Source organism: Hippichthys cyanospilos, chromosome 4 (genome assembly GCF_059441005.1).
Source record: "Hippichthys cyanospilos isolate Australia breed blue-spotted pipefish chromosome 4, RoL_Hcya_1.0, whole genome shotgun sequence".
Classification (NCBI taxonomy): Eukaryota; Metazoa; Chordata; class Actinopteri; order Syngnathiformes; family Syngnathidae; genus Hippichthys; species Hippichthys cyanospilos.
Window position 1 is genome coordinate 7,249,410 of NC_142372.1, and position 27,929 is coordinate 7,277,338.

Sequence of the window (27,929 nt, forward strand, 5' to 3'; positions counted from 1 at the left end):
CCCCTCACACCAACCCCTCCCTCCCAGAGCTCACTTACCCTTCCTCTTGGCCTCTTCACTGTAGACATTTTTCGTCTTCCTCTTTACCTCCCCCTACAAACTCCCTCCCTCCCTCCCTCCCTCTCTCGGCGTGACCGGCTAACAAAAGCCTCGTTGCCCTTTCGCCGGGTTTTCTCGCCGACGCTCCTTCTCCGGAATAAATACACTTTTTCCACAGTCTCCTTCCTTGAGCGGTGAGTGTGGATCCCCCCCCCTTCCCCCTCCCCGTCCCCGCTGGTTTGCCTCCCCTCCTCCACCACCTCCTCCTCCGGCGGCAGCGGCGGCGGTCCACTCGTCTTCTTCCTCAGGCGGTGCGTGAACGGCGGAGTGGCTTGTCTCCTCCTCCTCCCCCAGCGGGCAGGGCTCAAGAGGAGTGCATAGGAGCTCTCTCACCCCCGCTCTCCCTCTTCACTCCCTCCCTCACCCACGTTTGTCTCTTCACGGGGTGATGAGGGAGCAGAGGCAGACGAGGCTCGTGGCAGTCCACGACGCGCTGGCCGCCCCCTCGCTCTCGTTTCCCTACCGCCGAATCATTGATTCCTCGTTTCTTCTTTTCTTCGTCGGCCTGGGACGAGGTAAGGTAACTCCTTTTTCGAAGGCTTTTTTTTTATGTGCGGTCCGCAACCCGGGCGACTGGAGGCCCGACCGCGGCGAGCTTCGGCAGGAAAATGAAAGCACAAAGCAGCAAAATGCATCAGCATGAATATTAGAGATGTCGTTAAAACCCAAGCTCTTTTTTTCTCTCTCTCTCTCCCCCTCACTCGCTCCCCCCTCTCTCGCTCTCTCGCGCTCTCTCTCTCTTTATAAAGGAAGTAGGCCAGCAGATGGTGCTAGCAGTTATTACATTAACTTTCACAATTTAACCCTCTCAATACTGGATCCCCCCCCCCCCCCCCCCCCACTGCATATTTGCCCTTTTTTGTAGGTTACAGCAAATGGCGTGATAATTTGTTTTCAAGGAAACGTTATAAAAGCATTCTGAGACTTTCAGACCAAGAATCCGAGAGCGGAGCGAAGCTTTCCCGCAGGTCCAGAGGCGATGGCCTTTACGCGACTCCCCCTCCCCAAAGCAGGCGGACATGTGCAACCGATGGCACATGGCACCAGGAAAGAGACATGGCTGGCCCAGAGCCAGGTACAGTACAGTTAGAAAGACCCGGCCTAGGCTAGCAACAGATAGCAAGGATTACAATCTCCGTTATGGGTGGCTGGAATGTAGCTAGAAGTGCAATTCCAGAAAGATAGACTTCACCATAAATGCAAGTCACGTGAAAGGTACGGGGAGATTGGTAAATATGAACAAAACAGTCATTCAAACATTAGCCAGAGCAGCAGCTGAGTTGGAATAATAAATGTTCGTGTTTGTTGAATGTTGAAAAGTAAATAAAAGTCTATGTGACTAACTGGAATGTTGACTTGTTCTTAAACCGCGGTCTTGCGTCTCAATCCGCACACTATTACGATGCAGGTACAGCAAGAGCCTGATAGTCCCACAAATGTGCACACTTTCACAGAGCAACACAGCATTGCAAAATCAGATAGAGGCTGGATGGATTATGCCTGCTGTGGCTATTTAGATTTATTTATTTAACTCATAAAGAGCACTATTTGAATCTGTGTCGTTGCATGTTTGGAATCCGTTAAGGCCTTTTCCAAAATGTGGAAACAAAAACACTATGAATCGGATGGCTTACAATTTGGGGTGTAACACAAAGTAGTTTGAACCTGTATTAAAAAGTTGTGATTGCATTGATTCCAGCCCAATTGTTACACTTTTAAATATGCCAAGATACACGGAAAGTATTCAGTTATGAGATATTGCTTGGAAGCAAAAGGACATTTACAGCCCTGAAAAGTTAATTCACATGATCATTATGCAAAATGACAACAAAAAAAAAAGCAATTGCACCATATGCTCTTGCTGTACTCCATTGAAGTGAGTTGCGGTCCCGCTGGGTGGAACAGAATCGAATCTTTCCTGTTTCAATTTTAAATGTCTTTAAATTATTTGACCCCTTCCCGGGTTTAATGGTCTTTTATGCTTGATCTTATCCAAATACACAATCTGTTGTGAGATTGTGACAATTATTGCAAATGAACCAAGTACAAGAAAAAAATTACAGATTCGATCGAGTAGTCATATGAAACTAACAAAAACCACGGAAATAAATAAATCAGAACTGGGCATGCAAGCTGTATACTGCCTCTAATGCCAGCTTAAAAGGTGCATATAGTAACTCTCATTCAGAACCATTCAAACCACTTCAGTGCAGTTTTTACACAAATGAGATGTGTAAAAAAAAACCAAGAAAACAAACAAAAAAACCCTTTGTTTACAGTCAGCGCAAAATGTTTTGATCGCAAAAATGCATTTCATTCACACAAAAAATCTTAGCGTAAAATGTGACCCAGCAAAGCAAAAAAGAAGCATGTTTATATTGGTAACAAAAAATTCAAAAGGAAGCCAGGAAATTTTGGCTTTCACCTGTATGAAAGGGGACTACCGTTATGGAGCTAGCCCCAATATGGATGTGGCAATAGCGATGCCGAAAAACAGCAGGAGCAGTAGCGGGCATCAGATTCACCTGCCAGGCTGTGCTTTTGAGTTTGGACTTTGAAACTGGGGAGGTGTTCCCACTGAAAACTGTGGCTCGAAGTCCCATCCAAGCACAAATGCACAGTCTGATAACACCCAGGAGGGATTTGAGCATGCTGCCAATTGCACACACTGAGCTCTATAACTCTCTTGGAACTTTTTTCTGCCTCCAAGCTTTTCTTATTTATTCAGCTTGGACGATACAGTATGCCTTTTTCTTTAGTTTTCTGCCGCCATTTCATCTTTTACACAGGCTTTTAAATACTGTACATATCATTCAAGTCAGGTCATCACACGATGAGCACGGTGCGAGATGATGAGACGAATGAGAACAGACTTGCTGGGGAGAGTCATCACCAGTGATGAGTCATGGATCTTCAAGTACAAATTGTGGAGTCTAACGTATCACATATCCTGATCATCGCCATGCGAGACCGGCCGCATTTCCAACTCAATCTAGCAATATGTGATCTTTTTTTCCACCCTCACTCCTTCCCAAGAACAAGGCGGTTATCAAGGGAGGCTCATATCAATGGGCTGAATTATATCAGAGATGGCTTTGTGATAGAGGGAAAGACACTTGGGGGACATTAGACTCGAGGAGCATCACTTCAAAGTGGAAACCTGGGAGTTTGTGGGTTTTCATTTGATTGGATTTCCAGTCATGGAACTTTGTGAGTTTGGAATTGACTGGGTTTCCAATCCTCAAACCTTTCTGGCAAACCTAATTGGTCTTTGGCACCAAAATGCCACAGGATCCTATCAAAAGTCCTTAATAGGTCAACTTTGGTGCCACCTTGTGGCATCCTTGGACATATCACGGAGAAAAAAATCAAAACAAAACTGCAAATAGGCAGGTTTTTCATCAAATAATGAAACTAATATGCAAAATCATCTGCAAATAGGTGAATTCACAAGTAGGCAGGGGGACACAGTAAACCAATGGCTATTTAAAAAAAAAAATCAAATAACATGGTCGCTATTAAGGGTAAAGGTACAAAAATATCAGAATCCAAAACATGGGATTCGGCAAACAAGCTAACTGACGGTCAAATAAAAAAAACAGCTACCAAGCGACAACGGCATTTCTGCAGTCACAAGGGCTCCAGGCTATACAGCAACTGAAGAGTTAAATATGCAAACAGGCCTGACTGCTCTGTACTAGAGGGGGTGCGGCTAACTTTCAGCAGTTGAGGGAGGAGGGGGTGGGGGAAGGCGTACAGGAAGGGGAGGGGACTGTAAGCTCTCTGAGGAAGAGCAGGCGAGTGGGTGGCTGCACAGCCACAGGTGACTGTCTCTTGACACTCCATTCCTTGCCTCCTTTTTTATCCACCACAGCAAGCAGCTCAATTAAAAAAAAAAAAAAAAGACTGAAAAGGAGCAAGAATTTGCACCCAGCAGGAGTAGGCAAGTTTTTCTGCCCAGGGTTAATTTAAACACACTCTCCCTGGCTCTTATGATGGAGATGTACAAGTCACAACGGCACTTTTTGTTTTTATAACATGTTAATTCAAATTTTTTAATTGCTGCATTTCCCCAAAATTTGAGAGGTTATTTTTAATCAGTCAAGTGAAGCTGAATAAGGGTGAAGACAAGTCCGAGTAATTTGAGTACCTCTTTTGAAAAAAGAGAAATGCATGGCATTTAGTTCTTGCTCCAAATACCCGCTTATTAGTGCACACGTTAGACTAATCATTTTACGCCAATCGCAGCAGCAATTATCACTGTTCTTCATGACTAAAAAACGGTGTAAAGGCATTGAGAAGGCCAACTTCAAAACAAACCTCAGTTTACCAAATAATATATGGACACAAATGCCTTGTTACGCTTTTATTTTGAAATTGTTCTAGGAAGCGTGCCGCAGCATAACAACTTGACTAGTCTTACGACTGCAACTGTTACTACTCACCCCAGATACAGATAACGCGACTTTGTTCTGAAATCACATTCAAATGGCAATTCAGGGTACTAATAAACGACTTACTAGTTATGCTGACATTGGGAACAGGTGCCATGTCGGTGTTTACCCATGGCTTGGGCTTCGTTTTAGCTGCAACTAGCATTATTTAGCCACTAGCTACCAGCACTCGTGTGTTCTACATGAGGGGTCCCCAACCTTTTTATCACCACTACTCTGCTCTACATAGGCTGGCCTGATAGACATAAATGCATCCGCACACTTTAATGCTCACAGACTGAGATAGCCACAGTTCCTACTGGTCACAATTTAACAAACCATGCTGACTCAGATGTGCTTGGAAATTAGTTTCATAAACCAAATTTTATGAGGAAATGTTGGTCTAAAATCTAATGTTTCTAGAGAGGAAAGTAGTACATTTAAGTTAAAACAATAACAAAAAAAAAAGATCAAAAGTCGTTTTAAACAAAGCACAAAAAGAGTGAGTAAATCATGAAGAATATGTCCAAGTATGTTTTGTTTTGTGTAAGAAGTTGGTCATTTTTTGCATTCAAAACATTTTAGCATGATGAAAATTGCTCCCGATCCTCATAGTGAGTGAATGGAAAAATATTGGGTAAAACTTTAAAATTTCGGAAAAACATTGAACTTTTGGAACGACAAAAATGGCACGCGTTCCTGGATGTTGGAGTGATGAGAATGGGTTGGAGTAGCATGTCAGAAAAATGTGGAAGCTATAATACAGGTGAAGGTGTAGAAAAAAACATGTGAAGGCTAACGGCCTATCCTTTACTCCATTGGTCACAAGATAGGTAGAAACTATAAAAGGATTTCCATGCCCCCCCACCCAGGAGATGCTGCTGAAAGCCCATCAGTGCATTATCTCTGCACTGGACCCCCTCTGCTATCTGGCCTACTCTGCTGTGACCGCCCAGATGGAATCATGGAACGGGTGAAGCGGGAGAGTGCATGCTCGCAAGTGCATGCTCGCTGCAATGTCACATTAAAGGGGCTCAGTTTGAACATTGGGCCAGTGGCCACATGCCAAAGCTGGACTTGTACAGTGCCAGTTTGTGCAGATGCCGCTTGTGCCAACCACAATAAACCACTGTGAGCAGCAAATTTACATAATGCCTGACTACCCACCAGACATTTAGGGCTGTTGGAAGATGACGAAGATTTTAGAATACATACAACTCTGTGCTCTTTGATCGAAATTAGGGTCAGCTCAGTGTGCAGTGTTTCAAGAAAACAGGTGTGAGAAGCTTTGCAAAGTACATTATACTGTAATAGGAAAAATTACTTAAAACCAAGGAAGCTCAATTAAATGATTTTGCATGTTTAGTCACATTTAACTGTTGAATACAAACTACTGAAGTATGTACTGCCTTAATACACTTCTGAGACACAGCCTATTCATGTTCATGTTCAGCAAGGTTAGCTGAATCCCACCCAAACACATGAGAAATCTGTGGAAAGACGCGGATGTCCTCAACTGAGCACACTAGGAATTAGTAGGGGAGCTCCAGACAACTCTAAGTTATTGACCAAAAACAAATCAATGGGATGGACAATCCAGGAGTTTAGGCATAGTTCATATCAGTTTTTACTCACAATAGAAAACCGCATGTGTTTTCACAAACATCTTTAAAAAAAAAAAACAGCTGGGACTTGACTTAAATAACTGCCAGAGACTCTAATTAGGGTAACTGTCCCTGCATCGTAAAGTGTCAGCTCTGGAGAGGTCTTTAGTCAGAAAGATTAAAGGTCTGTCGTTTAGGCGACTGGTAGCAAGACCGGCAATGTCCATAAACTGTGCAAATTATACAGAACAGTGGGACCCATTCTGGATCGTTTATAAAACTTTATCACTGTGAATGCAGGCCTGTTTCACGGTCTGTAAAATCCCCTAGCTAAAGTGGGTGTAACAATTTTAGAAAATTAAACGGTTCTAATCATAATCATTAAATTAGAGGAAGGTTCACAGATAACTGCATATTGCAGTTCTGCACATTTGTGATACATCTAAGAATAAAATCTGACCAAAACCAAAATCTTCTTTTTTTTTAGTCCAGTTCAACTGAACATAATTAAACTTTTAATATATGTCTTAATTATTCAATCATTATTTACATATGTGTTATGGCTGCCCAATGTTGACATGTTTGGGCCTGGAGGTCTGCGCATATGGGTCATTTTAAGATTTGGGGAAAAACAACATTTGATATGGATCTTGTGGATTTAAATGGGAAAAAAAAAAAAAACAATCAGATGTAAAAACTTAGATGCGTTGTTTAAATCAGCATATTAGTTGGATTTGATTCTCTGGACTTTTGTCAGGCTGCAGGAGGTGGACTGCGCGGTGAAGGAACCGGTTATAAGAATTAGCTACGCCCAAGAACTCCTGTAGCACTTTAACTGAGGTAGACGGTGCTGAAACACTGTGAAATCGTCATGAGGACTTTAAATACACTACACAGCTTGATGTTACAATGAGATGCCTGATTATGCTATATGATGGTGTTCGCATAGCTTCAAGGCAGACATTCTGCGTCAACCGTTTTTTATAGTGGAATTATCTGTTATTTTTTCCCCCTTGGGGAAAACATAATATTCATGAGTACATAGAAAAAACAGCTTCAAAGGGTATTTTTGGGGGGTGTGAGGGCCGTAAGGCATATGGGTGGCACGCTATTCTTGAGAAATTATGTTTTGATTAATAACAATAATGCTTTTGTTGTTTTATATTCATAGTCACTGAAATATTTACGTAACTATGATTTTATTCTAATGTCAGCATAGGTCAGAGATGGACGACAACATGTTCCAGCATACAAATCTGGGTAGGTATGATGTAAGAACAGAATGCTGTAAAAGAGCGAGGAACTTCTATAAATCTCCAGCTGGGGACCCGAGGGCCAAGTGTGACAGTCGATCAAAAAGGGGGGTACTACTGTGAACACACGTGCAGGGGCCAGGTCTTCACTGTCAGTCGCCACATTTTCCTGAAATTTTGCATCGTCTCCAAGTTTCTATTTTCCCCTCAAACTCATGTTTAGATGCCCAGAGAGGGAGACTGTGGTACTTTTTCTCCGCCAAATGGCAGGTCAAACAAAGTTCAGCTACATTGCCTCTTGTCACAATGCGTCCATTCCAGCTAGACACACACACATACAGTACTCCATATTTGTGCCGTGCTCCCTCAACCTCAGCCCAAAATAAACTCACTGGCCTTTACACCCGGTAGAATGAACATTAAAGCAAAAGGAGAGATGAGACGAAAGGAGATAACTGGAAATTCAGACCTACGGTGCAGTAGTTGAGGCTTGTCACATGCTCCACACACTGTCAAATACAGCCTCCCTCCTCCCCTATTTTCCCCAACAGTGCCGCCTCTTCCGCCTCAACCGCCTAGCATCCTGTTTACCGCTGACCCTCGCTTATCCCCCTCCCCCCTCGCTGCCCGCCCTTTCTTATCTGTCAGGCCTCCCAGCAGAGGAGCTGATGGGCCGAGTGCAAACAGGCAGACAACTTGACACGACGAGGGAGGGGAAGGTTTAGCAAGTGGGGAGGAGAAGTGGGGGTTCGTGCAGAAGCAGCAGGTTTCCACAGGGCTGCGCGGCAGCTGCGTGTAAAATCTGCACGTCGTGTCATATTAAGCCGGCGCTGGGTGTCGTCTTTCAGGGCCGATCGCGGCCTCCCCACCCAAGCTCGTCCGCGCTGATCGTTCATTGCCTCGGAGTTATATAAACCTCTGTGAGGTCAGCAGGCGGAGAGGCTGGCGTGATGCAGACAGGAGTGCACAAGCGTGGAGGTGTGAGAGAATGAGGGTTGATATTAATTCATATCAGTGTAAAAAGCTCTATTCGTAAAGTTTAGGTTCAATGTCTCACAATGCAATTTCCTCAAAAATGTCTTTGAAAACAGTCATTTTCATTTTCTGTTCTATCCGAATGGGAAAATTTGCCCATTTACTTAGGCCTGCGTTTTAACTGATAACATGTCACGACTGCAATGTGTGTGCACGTCAGGCATTTGTCAAGGTTCGGAGTGTGGAGTACGTTCATGCTGCATTCGGGGTCCAGGCGTCCACCTGTTCGGCTTTTATCACATGGACATTTTGAACTTGATCAAAAAGTCAGTGCAGCGAGATCAGCACAGGCTGAAGTTGGGCCACATCTGGCCACTGTCTAGTGAACGTCCGGTGTTTCTGAACGAATCTCAGGGGGATCAAAAGAGCTGCCACCCTCCCACACACTCGCCAACATTCGCTCCTCAGTGGGATAGGGGTTTAAAGGCCATGAAAAATTATGTACATGATAATTTTGAGATTGCAGCATTAAGCTTGTGTTAGTTGACAGATATAGCGGCTGAATTAGGGGTGTGCAATAATCGGCCTGCGGGCCGGCCGGCTTTGGGCCACAAACGGATTCAAACTGGCCTGCAAGATATATTATTATTATTATTATTATTATTATTATATTAATATTTTATGATTAATATAGATGTTGTACTTGCTTTATTTTGGAGCGTATTCAAAATAAATAATAAATTTTCAGTTTTTGTTTTAGTTATATAAATGTATAAAATGATTTTATTGAACCGGACTGCTCAGGATTAGATATTCCTCCAATTTTTGGCATGCTCGGGATTAGATATTCCTCCAATTTTTGGCACTCCAAACATTTGTGTCAGGACCTATAGTTTTTTATTTTTATTTTTTTAGTTTTCAGAGGTAAAATAAAAACTGCTTGGTAATTAGTTACCAAAATCAACTGTAAATGCAATTTGGTATTCTAAGATAAATTACGGTGCCTTGTTATGTTAAACAAGCTATAGAAATAGATAAGATATGATGGCATAACAACTGGGGGGCCGTGTCATGAATAAAACTACAGCCGAATGATGACATGCCATATGCAAGTCGCTTATGGTCAGTGTTTTGCCTTCGGGTGTGGGTGTGGGTGCGGGTGTGTGTGTGAGAGAGCGAGAGAGAGAGAGAGAGAGAGAGAGAGAGAGAGAGAGAGAGAGAGAGAGAGAGAGAGAGAGAGAGAGAGAGAGAGTAAAAAAACAGTGAAAGGCCTGTACTGTACATTTAACAAGAGCATAGACAATTTTAACTCTGGAACAAATTATTTCAAATCCATCTCCTCACTATGGAATTTTCTTGTTAGAAGGTTGAAAGAAATGTACATGTCTGTCCATTTGTCTGCGAGGAAAAGACATGTTTTTTTTAATTATTATTATTATTATTATTATCAAACAGACCCTTCTATGTATGTATAGGCCTCTAGGACAATAACTCAGTCTTGAACCCGAGGGGCTCATCACACCTGCGAGCTGACTGTTGCAGCATTTGGTGATCAATCCTAATTAGGCGGATTCACTGCGGGGGAGTGCAGAATGGGCCGCTAACCCCCCGATGCCTCGCCTGCTCAGCAAACACGCCACCATCAGCAGGCTCTTCACAAATCAGTGCACATGTTTAGCACAGTCAGCCGCTGAGCATCGACACGGGGGCCGGACAAAGGGTCCAGTCAAAAGGGTCTCGATAAAGGACAAAGACGCCGGCGTCGGCCAGTTGTGGCTGAAAAAAGGTCGCACTTGGACACGCAGCAAAGACTAAAGATTGTGATCAACTCCTGTATTCAGATTCTATATGAACATAAGGCAGCCAAAACGGAAGAAAATATAAAGCTGTTACTCCTGGAGCTTTGTGTTGACCTCAGTTTGGATTCTGGTACCATTACATGGACTGTTCATGTTGAAATGCACAGAGCATGACAAAAAAAGGGACTGAGATATCACTAAAAATTGGTCTGCAATCTCTGTTATACAAATCCCAAGTAAATATGTAATGTCTGCCAATTCCTGAATAATGTGTCTCTGTATTTTAAGTGCCTTAGCGTGGCTATACAGGACATACATTTTCTGGTCAAGGTAAGAATGTTGTGCCCTTTATTGTGTTTGTTTACAGATAGATGAGAGGAGGGGTCCTGCAACACGTGGTCGTGAAGGCACGTGGCCATACAAAGTGAACAAGATGTCTGTTCATAAACTGTAAATACAGCCGATGTTAAGTGCAACAAACCCGCGCTATTGGGGGAAAATGTGCAGGTGTCTTGAACAAGATCAAAGACTCCTGTAAGCTCTTTATGCAGTAAAGTACATATAAGGACTACACGGCTGTTTCAAAATTCTCGTAAGCATGCTCGAACCTGGTCGATTTCGCCTTTTGGACATGTGTCACTGCCCAGAGCCTCCATGGAGGCTGCTAGGTAACTCGCCTAGTAAAGAGCCGAGATCTGCCTGAAGCCTGTTACAGCCAGCTCAGGCAATCACCCTGCACCCCCCCCCCCCCCCCCCCCCCCCACCCACACCTCATTTATTTTCTCCCACTCATGCTCTTCCTTGCTGTCTCATTCCCTCCCTTTCTTTCCTAAGCTGTCCGTCTTTTTTTCCATGAGCTACTGCACTCCTCTTTTCCCCTTCCCCCTACCCGGAGTGCTCGCCTCAGCCACACTTTTTCCCCCCTCTCCTTCCTCCGACAGCCTTTCTTCGCTCAAGCGTGCGCGTGCACTGGCGGCCACTGTGGCAGCAACCACAACAGCGTGCAACCTCCCCCCACACTTCACTCCAGTGTGCTCCTGCCTTGCCCTGACCCACATCTTGATATAGCCCTAAGTATGCTTACAGCTAAGTCCTGAAGACACTCCACTCTTAGCCTAATCAGGCCTGACCTGCTGTCGGTGTACGGGGAAGATAGACAAGTCTGGCTGGACCGACAGTCGTCTTAATCATCATTTGCTGCAGCATTCTCTTACCCTTCCACTCAAACGAGACAATTCCCCACAAGCAAGTTTGTCTTATCTGGGGAACACTAGTTCAAAATTACACAAGTGGTCAGATTGATGTCCTTTACACCACAGGAAGAAGTGAAATGTTCTTTTCACGTTAATAAAGTGGAGAAATGGCATTTATTGATATCTATCTTCTCTGAGGCCATCTTAGCAATGACGGGGCTACTTTTGCAGTTGCTGTGTACACTGTAATGCCACAAGTAGGGCTGCAAGTACTAATTATTTTAATAATCCATTGATCAAAGAATTTGTAACAAGTTGAATTAGTGTTTTTCAAAAACGGGGACATTATGTCACACTGACTGAAAAATGCAAAGCATAAATTAAATAAATTTCAGTTACTGTTTGAATAAAATGGCAAAAATGTTAATTTTTTTACCATCCTTCCATCCGTTATCTGTAGCCGCTTATTCTCACTAGGGTCGCGTGCTTGCTGGTGCCTATCCCAGCCATCTTTGGGCAGTAGGCGGGGGGCACCCTGGACCAGTTATTATTTTTTTTTTTTTTGGTGCAACACAAAGAGGATAAGTATTATGAAGTGAGGGAGTACAGAAAATGTACAGTATTCACTGCTGAGAGGCAGAAGGTCTGAGGACTTGTACAACTTTAGATTAAACAAAGGCAGAGTTGCTCAATATCTCGATCGTGGTTGATTGGTTGATCACGAAGTAGTATTGGTAGCTCGCATGACATCGCAATTAAGGAACGTGTTACTCCAAAGCAATTAAGAAATGTGTTACTCCTAAATGTTCAGCGGTAGTAGAGTGGTGGTCATCCAACCGAGAAGTTGTGGGTATGATTCCCGACCGTGTCGAAGTGTCCTTGAACACTGAATTCCCAGTTGCTCTTGAATCTGCGTCATCAGTAGATAAATAAGTAGTCAATGTGAAGCACTTTAAGTAGTTATGGTCGAAAAATGCTAAATAAGTGAAAGTCCAAGTCCTAAATGTGCACATTTTCAAGTCACGATCAATCAACCGCAAACCATTTCCTGTCAGGCAATCAAATGAAAGTTACCTTTCTGAGCCGTCATTAGGTATTTTTGTGCATTTATAAGGGTCAAAACGGAAATAACCTGATAATACAGGAAAAAGAACAAGTTATTACTCCATGTTATATCACCTTGTCACCTGCCAGAGGCACCAGTGAGAAAGAGTTAACGTTTAAATGAAACGATCACGTTTCTTTTCACGCATGGTGCAATGTTGACCTAGTAATGTATAATAAAATGCAGAAACTCACCTGATTACTAACATTATAGTACTTACTAAGTTTGCTAAAGAATTAACTAAAGTATACACTATAGAACTCTCAATTAGGACAACTCAAATTATTCAGTTCAAATTAACCTTTACATCTGAGTGACACCATTGCCTTTTCAAGTACGGTCACTGTTTTGAGTTTATAGCTAAGAACAAATGTATTACGGTTTGTCGCACAGTCAACAGTATTATCTTCATTGCTTCAATGATACTGTCAAAAAAGATTAAAAAAACAATCGCATTCAGTAACACCAGACTGTGTGACTGCAGAAAGTTCTCAAATTCCATCATTATATTTACAAACAATTTACAATATGAAGGGATCACCAACTTTTTAAAACGCAGAACTACTTTTTTGGTATTGAGAAAAAAAAAGGTCTACCTGTTTGATACACACTTCTGAAATGCCAAATTTGTTCAAAGTATCTGTCAACGTTATTGTTATAGGTTAATTAATGTAATATCAATTTATGTGAAGACACCGATCATGTTAATGATTTCTCACAATGATGAAAAAAACCTGTAGTAAAGATGTAATAATGCCTCAAAATAATTGATTATCAAATCATTATTGATTATTTTGATAATAAATGAATTACAGACTAATCGATTGTGAGTGTTCTCGCTTCATGCAATGTAATGTACACGGTTGTTGACATCCATGCTTCTCACTTAGCATAGTGCATGACTATTTGCAGGAGATAAATAGTCTACCACAAAGTTAGTGCAGCTTCAAAGATGTAGGACAACTAAAGTCACGCTTGTCACACAAAAACTCATGCTCCCTTGGTGCTCATGCATACTACTGTATGTTTATGGATGTCAGCTCACAGCAAACATAAGAGCGCGCCACAGCATATCAGTTGCATGTCTAGCATGTCATGCATAATTCAGATATTAACTGTTAGATTAATCTTAATTTTTTTATGTATTTTTTTTAAAAATTGTTATCTATTTAGTTCTGCCTGGAATGTGACGTGACACGAAGAAAGTGGTACGCAAGGTTGCTGAGAACACACCAAATATCCTAAAGATCTAAATAAAAAACTGACATAAACAAATGATTATATATCTAATAGGGGATGATTTTATCACATAACGATACTGGATATATTGTAATAAAGTACAGCACAGGTGTATCGCATTCAAACGTTCTTCGATCAAGAACATATTCAGCAGAGTGGTGACCAAATTTGTGGGCAAGTCTCAACACATCAATGTCTCACTAACAGACGCTAACGCAAAAGTAAGGTCATAACGACAGTAAGCATGATGGTACAGGGATCTACGTTACCTTTCACAGTTAGGCTGCATCAATACATTACATATTTGGTTGCACTGTTTTTTCTCTTCTATAGGTGGAAGGAAGGGTGTGGAATTTTCAAAAAAACAATTAGTACTGTACTTTGAGAAAAAAACATAAAACAAAGAAATACAGCACTTCAGTGTTGTACCGAGTTATTTGTCAAGAACGTCCTATTCTGGTTTCAGAGATCTTCATATATAAAACGTGAAAGGTTGTTTGTTAAAAAGCAGGGAGTCACAATGAGCAGCAAAACTGTCATACTGATGCTTGCTTCATACATATTTTTCAGAACAGTACAGTGTATCAAGTTCTAAATATAAAACAACTATTATTTCTTTTTAAATGATTCTTCAGCATAATCGTCGTCAAAGAAACACACACTAGCACACACCTTGACACCAATAAGGAAAAAAAAAAAGAATTACCTCTTCTTCCTTTTGTCCAACAGGTGTTTGTGCCATGTGCTCGTGCCCCCATGCCTGATTGGAATCCGCCCAGGAACTGTTAGATTGATCTGGTTGGCTGAGCGCTGCCTCCAGCTGTGGCAGAAAGTCAGGCAAGAGGTCGGGGGGCTCCAACCCTGCCAAGTCTCCATCCTGAGCCTCCGATGCCAAGAGATTGTCCCCTAGGGACGGGTATCCGTTGGCGCTGATTGCCCCGCAGCGCTGAGGCTGCTCAGAGGGCAACTGCTGTGCCACGCTGGAGTAGCAGCTCATGGATTCCCCGAACATCTCAGACAACTTGTTGTTTCCCTGGGTTTCTCCTCGATGGCGTAAAGCCTGAAATTGACATTCCTCTGCCTGGCTAACTGAGGTCTGAGCATGCTCTTGACCTATTACTGATGTTGATGGAAACTGACACGCTGCCCCTGGGAGCTCGGGCAGAGCTGCCGCGAGCGGAGTGGCAGCGGCAGCGGGCTGAGCCGCCACAGACGCCGAAGACAAAGTCGGGCGACGCAAACAGCCCATTTCTGGCTCTTCGGAGTAGGAAGGGTACTGAGCTGGTTGGTAAGTTGTGACAGAATTCACTGAGTAAGTGGGCAGTGCATGAACCAAAGGTGACGATTCCATGGAAGGGTTATTTTCCGCCATTCCTAATCTGCAAGAAAAGCTGCGCTTCTGTTGCTGCTGCAAGCAAGATACCGGCAGGGGAGCATTTTGACTTGGCACGACCGCTGAGTGAAATCTTGTTCCTACTGCAGCTAGCTGGTGCTGAGCCTGCTGTGGACTCTGGTGAACTTGCTGCTGGCTCTGAGGCTGGCTCCTATGGTGATAGGGGAACCCGTGATGCTGCCCTTGTTCCAAAGGCATGGCCTGCATGTTCATTTGTTGATGCTGGCTCTGGTGGAACAGCTGTTGCGGGTGCCGTTGTTGCTGCTGACGCATTCTGTGCTGCTGCGACTGCTGGATTTGTTGCTGTCTGACATGTATTTGCTGGTTGTACAGTTGCTGCTGCTGGGGCAAGGGATGATACATGTTACCATTCTGGTCCTGATTCCCCCACATTGGGCTGCTGCTGTTGAAAAACAACCCATTGGCTTGAGGTACTTGGCTCACAGGACCATTGTGGTACTGGCCCTGTTGCACTGCCGCCACACCGCCTGTCGCCGCAGGATTAGAAAATGGCTGCCCAACAGGATTCTGTGCCTTCATTCCAATGTAGTGCCCCATTTGCTGAGTGTAACCGGGCACGGCTTGCTGGGTGGATGTGGAAGACACTGGCAGCATCATGTCTTGGAGCTCATCTCCAAAAGACGGAGCTGACGGGAAACCGTCCACATCCACCCCTTCCAGACTTCCACCAAAGAGGTTGGGGTCATCGAAAAATTCCATGTTGGAGCTCTGACGGGTGTCGGCCCCTTCTGTGGTTCAGTGGATCCCACGTTGGTTACGATGAACCAGTGTTCAAAGAGCTATGGCATCATATCATGAGTCTGTAAAAACAGGGGACATTAAATAGATATTAGAACAAATATGAGGTACTTCCTTTCACAAAAAGCAGTTTCAGCTGTTACCGTTGGGTTACCTTATTGGGTTCACAAGTAACTCAAGTCTAATCTTTTTGATTTGACGCAAGAGGAGTCAATATGTGCTCTATTTAACCCACCAGTCAATCAAGGCACACAACCTACACACCTACTCAGAGTATAGTTAAAAGGGAAGTTAACATTTGCACTGGTGGAACTGGTGCTACCAATGTTTGCAGTTAGAGCTCAGGATTTGGGACAGGAAATCACCAATCATGAAGGTCACAAGACCAAACCCAGAAAAGGCTGAGCCGTGATTGGCCATTTCATGAGTCTTGAGGACACGTGATGTTGTTTTCAGTCAACAGCAAGTGGGAAAATTTGTTTTTAAAAGCATGAATTGCATCTGGAAAAAAAAGGCAAATTATATACAAAATAAATAATTTAACCGGCTATATATGCTAAAAATGACTAAACAAGTTTAGTATCCCTCTAAATAGATGTTATTAAAAACATAAAAAAAACAACGAAACGAGATGAACAGAAATCATGAAGTGGCTGTCCCATTGCATCTATTTATAACATCCAGCCCTTCCGTGAAACATGCTGGTTGACTAGTAGATTTCCATAATGGCCCTCCATGCGCCGATGAAAAGAAGCGCTCTAAAACCACGTAATAGCTAGGTCAGGAACTCTGCGCTGTCAATTATCTATCAGCAGGCTTTTCATGTGTGTAGCAAAAGCAGCTGGCGCGAGCCAACTGCCAACCACCGGCAGCAGGTGCCTCTTCGTGCAACCCCTTGTATGCCCCCTCCCTCCTTCCACTCCTCTCCACCACAACCTTTTCTAAACTGGACAGCCGACAGAGCTGCGGGGCAGGACGCACGGGGAGGCGTTGACAGCTGATAGAATTTCAACAGCCCAGGAACAGAGGCAGACCAGGTCCTTTGAGGGCGTGTGCTTAGCGACCGCAGACCGGCGCACGATGACAGAGGCCAGCGAATGCTCTGGCGTTGTGCTGACATGCTATTTGGCAAACTCAAGGGGATGCTTTCAGGAATATTACAGCAATTGAATTCAAGTATTTTTAAGGGTTTCTGGTGGGAATTTGGACGGCTGTAAGATATACATAACGCAATGTATTTCTAGGCGCAAAAAAAAATAAAAATATACCACGGATAATCTCATCTATCCATTGTCCAGGTAGACACTGGACTGGTCACCTGTAGGGTTGGACACCAAAACTCACTATTACTGTAGTAATAGTTCTTAAAAATAGTAAAAAGTTCTGATAGATTCAAATAACTACATTTATTTTGGTTAGTGACTTTGTTGCTATTTAACAATTTGTCTTTGGTTTGCATTTGCTCAATTCAAAAAATAAAACCCAAGGATTGCTGCCATCAACCTCAAGGGAGGTATCAATTATCAAGCAGCCCGACCGATGCAGATTGTTTTGTGACTTAAGAGGATTTTTGGAAGAAAAGAAAACTGATTAATAGCCTGCTTATTTTTTAAATGAATAGCCCGACAATGCATTCATATTTGAATTATAATTTGCTATGTTTTCAAAGACAGGTCCATCAAATGACGTCATCAATGAATTTCATGATACTGTATATATTTAAGAATACAAGCTTGAGGTGTTGATTTATGTGTAATAAATAATGACACCAGATTAATTTAACCAGAGTAAATGGGTCTGTAAAAAACAAACAATCGGCAAATACAATCATTGATTTATTTAGCCTGCAGATTAGTCGGTCATGTCTTATAAACTAGCTTGATAAATTTGGGAAACCAATGCTCTTAAGTGTACTTTTATTTTGCCAGCAAAGACCCTCGCAATTTGCAACCAATGCAAAAAAATAATCGCTTGGGGACCGAAAACAAATGCATTAAAGTTTGAAGAACCGGCATTCATAGCAGAGTGGGCTGATATACGAGCGCAAAGACAGGAACAGGCTCGTGTGGTGACATTCAGTTGAAGACTAAATGTAAGTCCTTGAAAATGGTGGAGAGTTACTGAACCTAGCTGTCAAGCCACGACCACAGAAACACAACATGGGGGGTTTATGTAAATTAGCCACACTGTTACGTCACAAACGTGTTTTCATACAAAAGGAGCTTATAAAAGAAGTTGTATTTGCTTGTTTGATTACACCCTTAATGGGTGGGACTACTCCTATGTATTTATATACAAGCAGTAAATGACAACTAAGCATATGTCCTCTTCAACAAAACAGCCCAATAAAAAGAAAAAAAAAAATGTGCTATAATAAATTACCAGCAACTACTGTATGTCCCACATGGATATACAAAACACGCATTGTGGCCAGGAGGTTGCCCACAAACTCTGTCCAAGACTTGCTGGGCCAATAACATCAATTTAGCCGATCATGCTGATATTTTAAAACAAATGAATCCCAAACAATTCCGTATTTCACATTACTCACCAGAAATCACCATGGAATGACAATTGAGGGTATTGTCTTTAGTGTATTGTTAAGCATCGACAAAGCATGGAGACCCAACTAGGCCTTGATCCTACATACAGTATGACCACGAAGCACGGAAACAAATAATACCATCTAAACCTCCACCAAGGCCAAACAATGATTGCAGATAGTGGAAGACTCCTCGCTCCTATCTCTGCCTCGAGGCTAATATTACACTGTGCTGGATACAGTCGAATATGAGAATCAACTGAATCTAGTATTAAAGAGATGCACCGGGGGGGACTACCTATGCGTAACGGTATACTCTACAATTCGGGGACCGGGATGTGAAGTTAAACTACCAAGATTCATCCTAAATGTCAGATGTACTGTTATGTTTCCAATATGACAAATTTGTGAAGCTGTGTGAAAGCTGAAAGAGACAGAACATTGTCAAATATCTAATCGCTTGAATGCAGGATCTCACATCAATGCGTGAAAGTGCACATGATTAAAGCTATATCTCATATATGCTGGGTTGTTGTGTAAAAGGCATGGATTTCTATCCATAAAAAAGACCTACTTTTACAGCTTGGATGTGTGCAAATTAAGTTGCTAAATGCTAGATGTCGCCACATGTCTGTGTGACAGTGAACATGTTAATGGCTATATCCCACCTTTACTGGGTTCTGTGTTATAAAAAAACAAACAAACAAAAACCTACTGTTATGGCTCATATGCAGAGAAAATGTGTTTAGAAGCTGGATATTACCACATAACAAATTGCCTGATCACAGGATGCTGTTTTTCCATGTGGAATTGCAAATATCCCACTTCACTTGGGCTTATGTTAAAAGCTAAAGGTAATTCATGTAATTATCTGCAAATGAGATCCTCTGTCTGTTGTATGAAACTGCAACATTTTACTTCACTGATTTCTACTAAAAAGGCAAAGTAGATAAATGCCATATTGTTCGTTGATCATGTAATTTTTTTAAGTAAGCACAGTCACAACCTAAATGCAACCTTTTCTGGGTTCTGTATAAAATACAAAAAGAGATATATGTGTAATAGTACTGGTGCAATAGCCTTCTTTGTTGGGTTCTTAAAAAAATGGAGGTGGATGTATGCCATATTCTTTTAATTTCCCACCATATTCTGAATGAATGCTTATGAATATGACTAGAAATATGCGTAGGACTCTCTGGAAGAAAAAGGACACAGTTGGCAAAAACAAATAACTCACTGTCACGTTTCTTAATACTTCCTCGTTGACATAATTCAAAATGCGGTCAGAACTCAGAAATGGACTGACAGTTGAGGTAAGAGGCAGGTAGTAACAAAAAAAGAAGCCAAAGCTGACATGATTCCCTTTAATCGACGTTTCAACATAATCTGGGGACAATCTTTACACACATATACACAGTGCTTACTTCCTTAATGAAGGGAACCTCACATGTGTAGACTTACAGCTGTCTGCAGTAACGCTATGACCGATAATATCAACAAGGAGTGTGTATCTTTGACTGTCTCAAGATTCAATTAGTTTCATTTTTAACCCTACGATTTGATTCAAAATCAATTTGATTCAAAATGATTTGATTTGGTTAAATTACAATGATTTCTGTTAACAAAAAAACTGTTTGAGTCCTTTTGTTTTATCTGACTAGTAAAGCAGATGGAATTAGAATGGTGATTCTTTACACACACACACATATGTGTATATATATGTGTATATATATATGTGTATATATATATATATATATATATATATATATATATATATATATATATATATATATATATATTTATGGACCACAACAGCGACCGTTTGAAGCTAGCTACGAAGTTCACAGGCTTCATAGAATAATAAGAATCAGATGAAACAATTTTTTAGAATATCGATTTTGGGACATTTGAAATCGATTCTAAATCGTGGTAAATGGCAATGCCATTCACAATGCATAAATGGGCAAACCCATTATAGAACTTTTGAGGAAAAGTTTCCATTTTCCGTCACTTTGAGATATCCTTAAACCAAGTAGTAGTGCCGTAGCATCCTCGTACACCCTAAAATTTCAAAAGAATTGGCCAAACTATATCGGAAAAAAATGAAACGAAGGTGAAGTTTCCACTGATGACGATTGAAGAGATGGCTACGATGGGGGTGGCTTGGTGAAGGAAATAAGGTGTAAGGGGGCTCGACGTCGATAGTGTCCGAGATAACAAGCACCACGCCGGGCGTTATTTCCGGGGCTGAGTTTCAGTTTCAATTGGTTACAATCAACCGAGCCACCGAGCAAACGGTACCGGTCGCTGTCAGTTCAGGACCCCGGGACACCAGCAACACTTCGGCGGGGAAAACTGCGCCAAAAGTCCCGCTAGCGTTGTTCGAAAAGTACGTGGAACAAGTGCGAAGAGACGCGGCGGTTTGACAGCTTCCTCTACCAAGGGAAGCGCATCGAGTCAACCGAGTGACGGGGAAAAGAAGGCGGCGGCGGCGGCTTACCCGAAACGGAGCCGGTAGAAGCGACGCCAAACGCGGACACATGCGTGCGCGTACCGGGTGGAAGTTTGCTCCTTCTGCGGGCGACCTCGGCTCAACTGCTGCTCCGTCGCCGCCAAGCCCGAACCCGAAGCCAAGCCCGGCCACCACCACCGCCACCTCCGCGGGTGCTGCTGGCTGCTTCTGTGTTGCTGCCGCCGCTGCTGACGTGACTGCCGATAAGGGCACATTTGCATACTAGTGACCTCCTCCCTGATTGGACGTCCGGGTGTTCACTGCAATTTCACCCCGACCAAGTGTCATAAAATAAATAAAAAATAAAAATAAAGTAATAAAAAAATAAAGATTTTTTTAAACTAAACCCGCGCCCCCAGCGAAATACAACAAGACGCCGGGGCACCGCCCACACTTGGAGAGCGGTTGATTTGATCACGGAGCCTCCGGGCCAAAGTCCCGTGTGTTGTGGTGTCGTGACACCGTGCATAAGATGGCCGCGTTGGAAGCCAAAGAAGCCAATCCGGAGAGCTTTTACTTTGGCACATGGACTACAAGTCAGTCCTCCCGTGCGAACATGTCAGGCGCCCCGGAGATGAGCGCAACCACCGTAGGACAGCAGTGACTTCAAGTGGCCGATTTGTGTATTACACATGTATCGAGGTGCGGCGCTTTTTTGGAAAACTGTACATAAGTTTAACATAGTTCTAAAACTATACACGTTGCTCTATTTTCATTTAAAGTAGGGAAGGGCAAAAAATTGACAATCCATTTCCACCAGTCCAAAGTTAACCGGTTGTCTATAACAATGTCGATACTCATTTTTCATATACAAACATTACCTTTAAATACGTATTTTGCCACTTGTTAATTTTAACATGTTTTTAGGGCTCAGGTGACAACCAATCACGGCGCAGTTACGAATGTCACATGACTAAACTCAGGAACCTGATGGGCCGTGACTGTTCATTACGTGAGACATAAGCACATGCGATGTTATTTTCCATTGACAATAAGTGTATTGTTTGTATTTCAACATAGTGATGGCATAAGTTATGTCAAGAATTGCAAACAAATATTTTACTGCTGAAAACCACTGAATAAATATTTATTTAAAAACTGGACAAGGAATGTTTCCATTTGCGCTATTCCTGGGCTAAATAGACTTCCTAATCAGTTGTATGACAGAAATGTGGGTTATAAAGCAACATCTTTATTAATGTCACAGAAAAGCATTGACATAGCTTGTCATCTTACGCATTAATGCACAAGGGTCTGTATGGAACATCGCAAAATAAAATCAATTAGAATGCAATGCCAAAAAAAAAAAGTTACCTTTCAAACACATCCAGCAGCTTCTTTATTTTAATTTGTAAGCACCAATCATATAACCAGATCATCAAATCTCAAAAAACAAATAAAAAAAGGAAGGCTTTTTTTCCATCCTTGTAACCTGTTGGCTAGACAAAAGGGGTTGGGAGACTTTGGATTTATGTGGGATATCTGTAGGACCTTGTTTTTTTTTTTTGTTTTTTAAAAGAAACCTCTTATTTACATATTAAACCTCTGATAAGCAGACCAAGAACAAACAAACAAACAAAATGCATCCTGACTGAACAACGTTTGAAAGCAGTCTGTGGAAAGATAAAATGAATTAAAAAAAAATAAAATAAAAATAATGATGATTGACAATTGGAGGTCAGGTCCTCACCCAGCTCTGATTGACATTCCTGGCGTGATGAATAAAAACAGTCCTGAGCTGAGAGAACACCAAAGCCACTGCACACTTTTTGGGATTTTAAGAACAGTATGTAATCACTGAGGCTGGGCTGCATGTTCATATGGATCCTGAAACATCTACATGAATTGCTAGATTCTACATTGGAGACATCCATTTGTCATCTTTGCCTCATGAAATTGGTTTGTGTCCGCTCAAACTGTTGGTGGGCGAAGCTTTTAAAGCTGAGGACTATTCATAATGTCCTTCAATGAAAATCCGGCAAGCAAGTACGGCGTTCCTGGCGATGTAGGTGCCTCCAACTAGTGGCCAGTGGCGATGCAAGCATGGGTTCAACTTACAGTAGGACTATCATCTTTGCTGAAAGGCTGTGTCGACCCAGGTTTGACCCAGGACAGGCCAGAGCTCTGTGTTCCCTTGTGATAGTCCTCAGGACGTCTCTAGAGCAAACAACTAATATTAAATATGTCATGAAAAAATGTAAGGATGCTTTAGTGTGAAAGCAAATCAATACCCCCTTATTTAAAACATCCGAACCCTCAGTTTAAAGCAAACATGGTGAAGCAGCATTTAACCAATATGCTGCACGCAAATAGAATAAGATGCTAAATTAAATAGTCAGGTGATGCTTTTAAATTCAGGTTAAAACTGTTTTCTCTTTAACTTTAAGCTCTTGTAAACACTTTTAAACAGTGTTAAAGCTATATCATTCATTTTAGAATCATTTTACTTCACTTTTAGATGTTTTGGGATTTATAATTTATTTATTTTTAAGTTTTACAAAACTGATTTGTAATCTGAAAATGAATTACAGAAGTGCAATGTGTCCCGATCACATTTTTTTGCACTCAAATCTGAGCGCAAGTCACCTGATTTTGAGGATTTGCTGACACCAGGTCTTACTCTGATACAAAGTGTTCAGGAGGAAAAAAGTGTATACAAATAATCTTATTTTTTACTATAATAATAATAATAATAATAATTCAAAACAAACAAACAAAAATCATGTGATTGGGCTGATTTCTTCTGACATTGGGACCTGAACATCCCTACTGAGAACACCCTATGACACCACATAACACGTACATATACTCCTATTGAACTCAGTGATAGGCTTACCCTGTATGCGAACATCCGTTCTTTTGCCTCCTCGTGAACAGCTGGGTTCCATGGAGAAAAGCTGCAACACAATAACAGGCAACATTATTTCTCATGATGTCAAGCCTTTAAAAAATAAATAAATAAATAAATAAAAAGAGTGAGGATGATCTACCAACCTTATTGCGTAGGGATCGTCTATCTTGGGCTGGTCAAAAAGACGACTGTTGCATAGTTTCACACTGTCCACAACTTTACTCTTGAACAACTGCACGTCCTTCTCATACCTGAAAAGGGTGAGGGGGATACAGCTATGCAAACTTTGTACGGACAGGCTTTAGGTCACTAGCCTTAAAACTAACGCGACTGGTAGGTGCTACAATCCCCTGGTCGTCACATGGTTGTACCTTCCATGTGCCTTGATTTTGATATGACAATCAAAATAAGAAAGTGGACACTCACAGTACAGCAGCTTCTGGGTTGAGGGGTTCCGTGGTGTTAATCTTGTAGAAAACAGTACGTGCATACATAAGGACTTGCCAGATATGATTATGATTTCGCCTGTACACACAAAACACCCAATTATACATATAAATAGTGCAAATGTTTATTGGACTTTGATGGAAGGAGTGGTAATAATATTGGTGTTCACCTCCATTTGGTGAAAGCTCTTTTGACGTCAAGCTCGCCAGAAACTGGGTCGACGAGAGGATGGAAGACTGGCATGTCAAAAACTAATTTCTGTGAAGCAACAAACATTGTGAAACCTTTATATAAAGTTATTGAAGCATAATGAGTGGTTGAATTGGGCACAAAGTTGGGCTCAGTCAAGAAGGGTGTGATGTGTTTTGTAGATTTTTACAAATATGCCTCACATCATTTACCATAAAAAAAAAATAAAAAACTAACACCTATGTAGTTAGCAGATGAGCTAATTAGTCTAGTTTCTTCCATTTTGTCATCGAGAAAAGCACTAAACACACATTTTATCTTCATGCGTGGGGTTCCTAAAATGCTAAGATAACGATAAGATGCTTAAATCGATAGGATCTTAAGATATATGCATTTTCTTTACACTGAATCACCTGACCAAACATTACTCACTGGACAATCACCATCTGGATAGTTATCTGGTATATATACAGTGAATTTGAAGACGCCATCCTGGTACAAGCCATGCCTGATGAATATGACTCCAAACCACACTGAAAAAGAACACAAATGTAATAAATACTACCTGGAACTAACTGTATTGAAACTAATCCCCCTCCATTTGATTTAATGCATGGCTTAAATGAATGTCAGAATTCTGTGCAAACTTACTAAGTGCCGACTTGTAAGATGGCTGCACGTAAATTCCAGGGAGTTTCTGCTTAATCACGAGTGTGCTGCAGGTCACATGACGAGAAAATCAATCCAAGACGCACGTGAACTAAAAATCGTTTCACACGCACCGCCACGGTAACTTACAACTCTGCTAGTAGGGAGTATTCCAAGTAAAAGGGGCCGTAGGGTGCGTGCGGGCCATTTGTGGAGTGGGTGGGGCTTCCCAAGGCCGTGGGTTTGGTGACGGCGGCCACATTCTTGGGAATGGCTGGAAGCTGCTTCTTGCTAAAAGGCAGCCGCGACGGACTGTTTTTAAGCTCGCCCTGATCCTCACTTTCAGGTCTCTGCGATGTTACAACATAGAAGATCAGATGAATAATTCACATAAAATGTAGAACTATCACTGCAACATACGAGACTACCATATCCAAAATCAACATCTTAAAAGAGTATTTTTAAGATTTAAAGCACTCAATGTTGCTCATTTTCTTTTTTTTTCGAACTTATTTAATAGTTGTTGATATGAATGCTCGAAAAGAATTCACAAGTAAAGGATATTTGACATACAGGATGAACCTAACCTACGCTCACAATTCAGTCTACCGTGTGCTTGTGTGGATTTTTTCATATGACTTATTTCTCTCACAATTCAAAAACAGACATGTTAGGTTTACTAAAGTTTTAAAAATATGGAAAATTATAGTGCTCGTAACAAAGTTTTAGATGTCGGAAATAAGTACCAATGAAAAGTTTGGAAACATCGTCAAATTCAATGTTCACATTTTTTTCCTTTATGTTATATTAATATCGAGGTCATTCAGACAATGCAACAACACATTAGGGATCAGATTTACAACCTGGAATGATTTTAAATACACAGCTGTGCATTATCAATAGTTGAGAGGTTAATTTGATGTCTTAATGTGTCTGAAAACATTTGAATTGGAAGGTTTTCCCAACCTTTAGACTGGTACAGTAAAGAATTTTGTTGGGTATTTCACAAATACTAAATACGTTCGACAAAAACTGAAAAAGTCCATCGACGTGTGAAAACAAAACAGATTGTGTTTTTGGTGTTCGTGCAATCAAGTCAGCTGGTATCATACCAGCTCACCTGCTGAGGACAAGCACTAAAAAAAATGGAGGAATGGACACAATTTTCATCGTTTCCCCAAGTTGAAAATAGACCCTAACTAATCCTTCAAACAAGATGTAACTGCAAACCTGGCAGCTTCATGAGAATTTCACAGCTTGATGACAAGTTAAACCTCCCTTGTTTGTACAGGAAAAACGCACTTGTGACATAGTCAAACATACTTCCACCAATAAAAGGTTCTCCATTGGTGAATGACATTTTAACTAACTGCTGCTCAAATTATTTCAAGCATAGACAGTTTCTTTTACATTACCTTACGACTCGTATTAGCAGACATGCTCCAGAAGGGGTTTAGGTTCATAACTCATGTAGAAGTCCAGTGTGGTATCCCTCCCTTTTCTTTCTTCAAGTAGGTCCCATGACAGGTGCTGGCCAGGCCATTCAGACAGAGAAATTTATGAAGATCTGCAGCTGACGGTAAAAATAAATAAATAAAATAAACAGGTAAAAATAGTTTCTGAATATATCATATGCAAGTTCGCACCATGAAATTGATTGTGCAAGTTCTATTATTTGATCTGAAAATATTATTTATTTGCTACAAAGTATGCACTTACACGTTTGCAATATACTTGAATTGAATTGCTTCGTGTTTCAATAAAACAGACTCTGGTTTCACACTAAGTACACTGGGAGTAAACCGACGAAATCGTCAATGTCTGAAACTAGTTCCTTCTAGTGACATTTTTGTTTAGTGGTGTGCGATCAATAGAATAAAAGGCTGGAAAACGATTTTACTTTTTTCTTTTTCAAACTGATCGGCACACCTACTACTTCACTCAAACAAACCTAAATTGACCACATTAGAGATACATCTTCAAAAGGAAGAAGTTGTTAGCAGGAGCACGCCTGACAAGCTATCAGTTTACACAGTCATTCGCCTAGCTGGGGGGCTTAGGCTTCTGATGTGGATAACGTCTTGTTCATCCTTACTTGGATGTCGATTTTCAAAAGACGATATGCTTTTAACCTACCAAAAGCGGCTCTTTAATGCGCTGGACTGTTTTAAAAACAATCTGACGTAACCTCACCTGCCTCTCCCTTAACCCAACCTTTAGCATTAGCATAACTAGATTCGGCGTCGATGACAACTTGGATGACACACGAATGTAACCCTAAAATATTCACCGGGCTTGCTCCAGACGCCCAATAACTTAAAAAAAGATTTACCTGGACTGACGCGAGGTCAAATGCTCAGCTGATCGCCATTCCCACGGGTGTAAACACGGCTAAAGTAGCAAGTGGGGTATGTAGCTAAAACACTTTGACAGTCGGAGTTCAATCTAACCTAATGAGGAGTAGGCGTTTCGATGCGTTGGTGCGCATTGTCATTGGTTAGTAGAGATTACGCAATGAGGTTTGATTGGTTCAAGCATCGTCAGGCTGGTATAACAAGAAAAGAATTGGGTTTCGACACCACAGCGACGACATGTGGTTGAAATCTGAATAAACATTTTTTAAAACAAATGGGAATGACACTGTCATTTTTGTAAATTATTTGTGAATGATAATAAACACCCCATCCCACAACACAATGGTTTTCATGATGTATGTGTTTAAAATGTTGTTTTTTCGTATGTTGTAAGGCGAAGATAAAAATAAAGTAAAGCAAATGGTCAAGCAACCATCTGTCTCCTTTAACAGCTGCTATGTGCCAAGACATCAAATTACGCTTGTCATATCTATTTCATTGTGCATATAATATTTAAGAGCACGGTTGTTTAGG

The 27,929-nt window shown here is 41.6% G+C and overlaps 2 protein-coding genes across 6 annotated transcripts in view; both read right to left on the minus strand.

The window, feature by feature from the left end:
* Window positions 1-21,153, minus strand: part of chd9 (chromodomain helicase DNA binding protein 9) — a 63,512-nt gene extending 42,359 nt beyond the window's left edge. For 2 of the 4 annotated variants that reach the window (XM_088412278.1, XM_088412277.1), the window contains exons 1-2: window positions 20,895-21,152; window positions 14,407-15,914 (exon numbers count right to left, since the gene is read on the minus strand). In XM_088412278.1, the coding sequence (XP_088268404.1) occupies window positions 14,407-15,813 (1,407 nt within the window). In that variant the 5' untranslated portion in view covers window positions 15,814-15,914; window positions 20,895-21,152. Of the gene's footprint in view, window positions 1-38; window positions 815-14,406; window positions 15,915-20,894 lie in introns of those variants that run through there. The other 2 variants (XM_088412279.1, XM_088412280.1) reach the window with 2 other exon arrangements.
* Window positions 21,154-22,078: 925 nt separating this feature from the next.
* Window positions 22,079-27,518, minus strand: aktip (akt interacting protein). Of its 2 annotated transcripts, none has more exons than XM_088414115.1 (10): window positions 27,374-27,518; window positions 26,457-26,614; window positions 25,192-25,391; window positions 25,045-25,109; window positions 24,826-24,926; window positions 24,374-24,462; window positions 24,184-24,282; window positions 23,901-24,008; window positions 23,743-23,803; window positions 22,079-23,063 (listed from the first exon to the last, which is right to left on the minus strand). In XM_088414115.1, the coding sequence occupies exons 2-10, from the start codon at window positions 26,502-26,504 to the stop codon at window positions 22,956-22,958; spliced, it is 879 nt and encodes a 292-aa protein (XP_088270241.1). In that variant the 5' UTR covers window positions 26,505-26,614; window positions 27,374-27,518; the 3' UTR covers window positions 22,079-22,955. The 2 variants fall into 2 exon arrangements, with proteins under 2 accessions (XP_088270241.1, XP_088270242.1); XM_088414116.1 differs by having other exon boundaries at window positions 22,079-23,076.
* Window positions 27,519-27,929: the final 411 nt, after the last annotated feature.

Bases quoted from the DNA above. Each gene is read 5' to 3' on its own strand.
- aktip (XM_088414115.1), bottom strand. From the start codon at position 26,504: ATGAACCTAAACCCCTTCTGGAGCATGTCTGCTAATACGAGTCGTAAG. The intron at 24,927-25,044 runs GTAAGTTTGCAC...GTTCTTTTTCAG, and splicing joins ATCTTACAAGTCGGCACTTA to TGTGGTTTGGAGTCATATTC. The intron at 23,804-23,900 runs GTTGGTAGATCA...ATTGTGTTGCAG, and splicing joins GACGATCCCTACGCAATAAG to CTTTTCTCCATGGAACCCAG.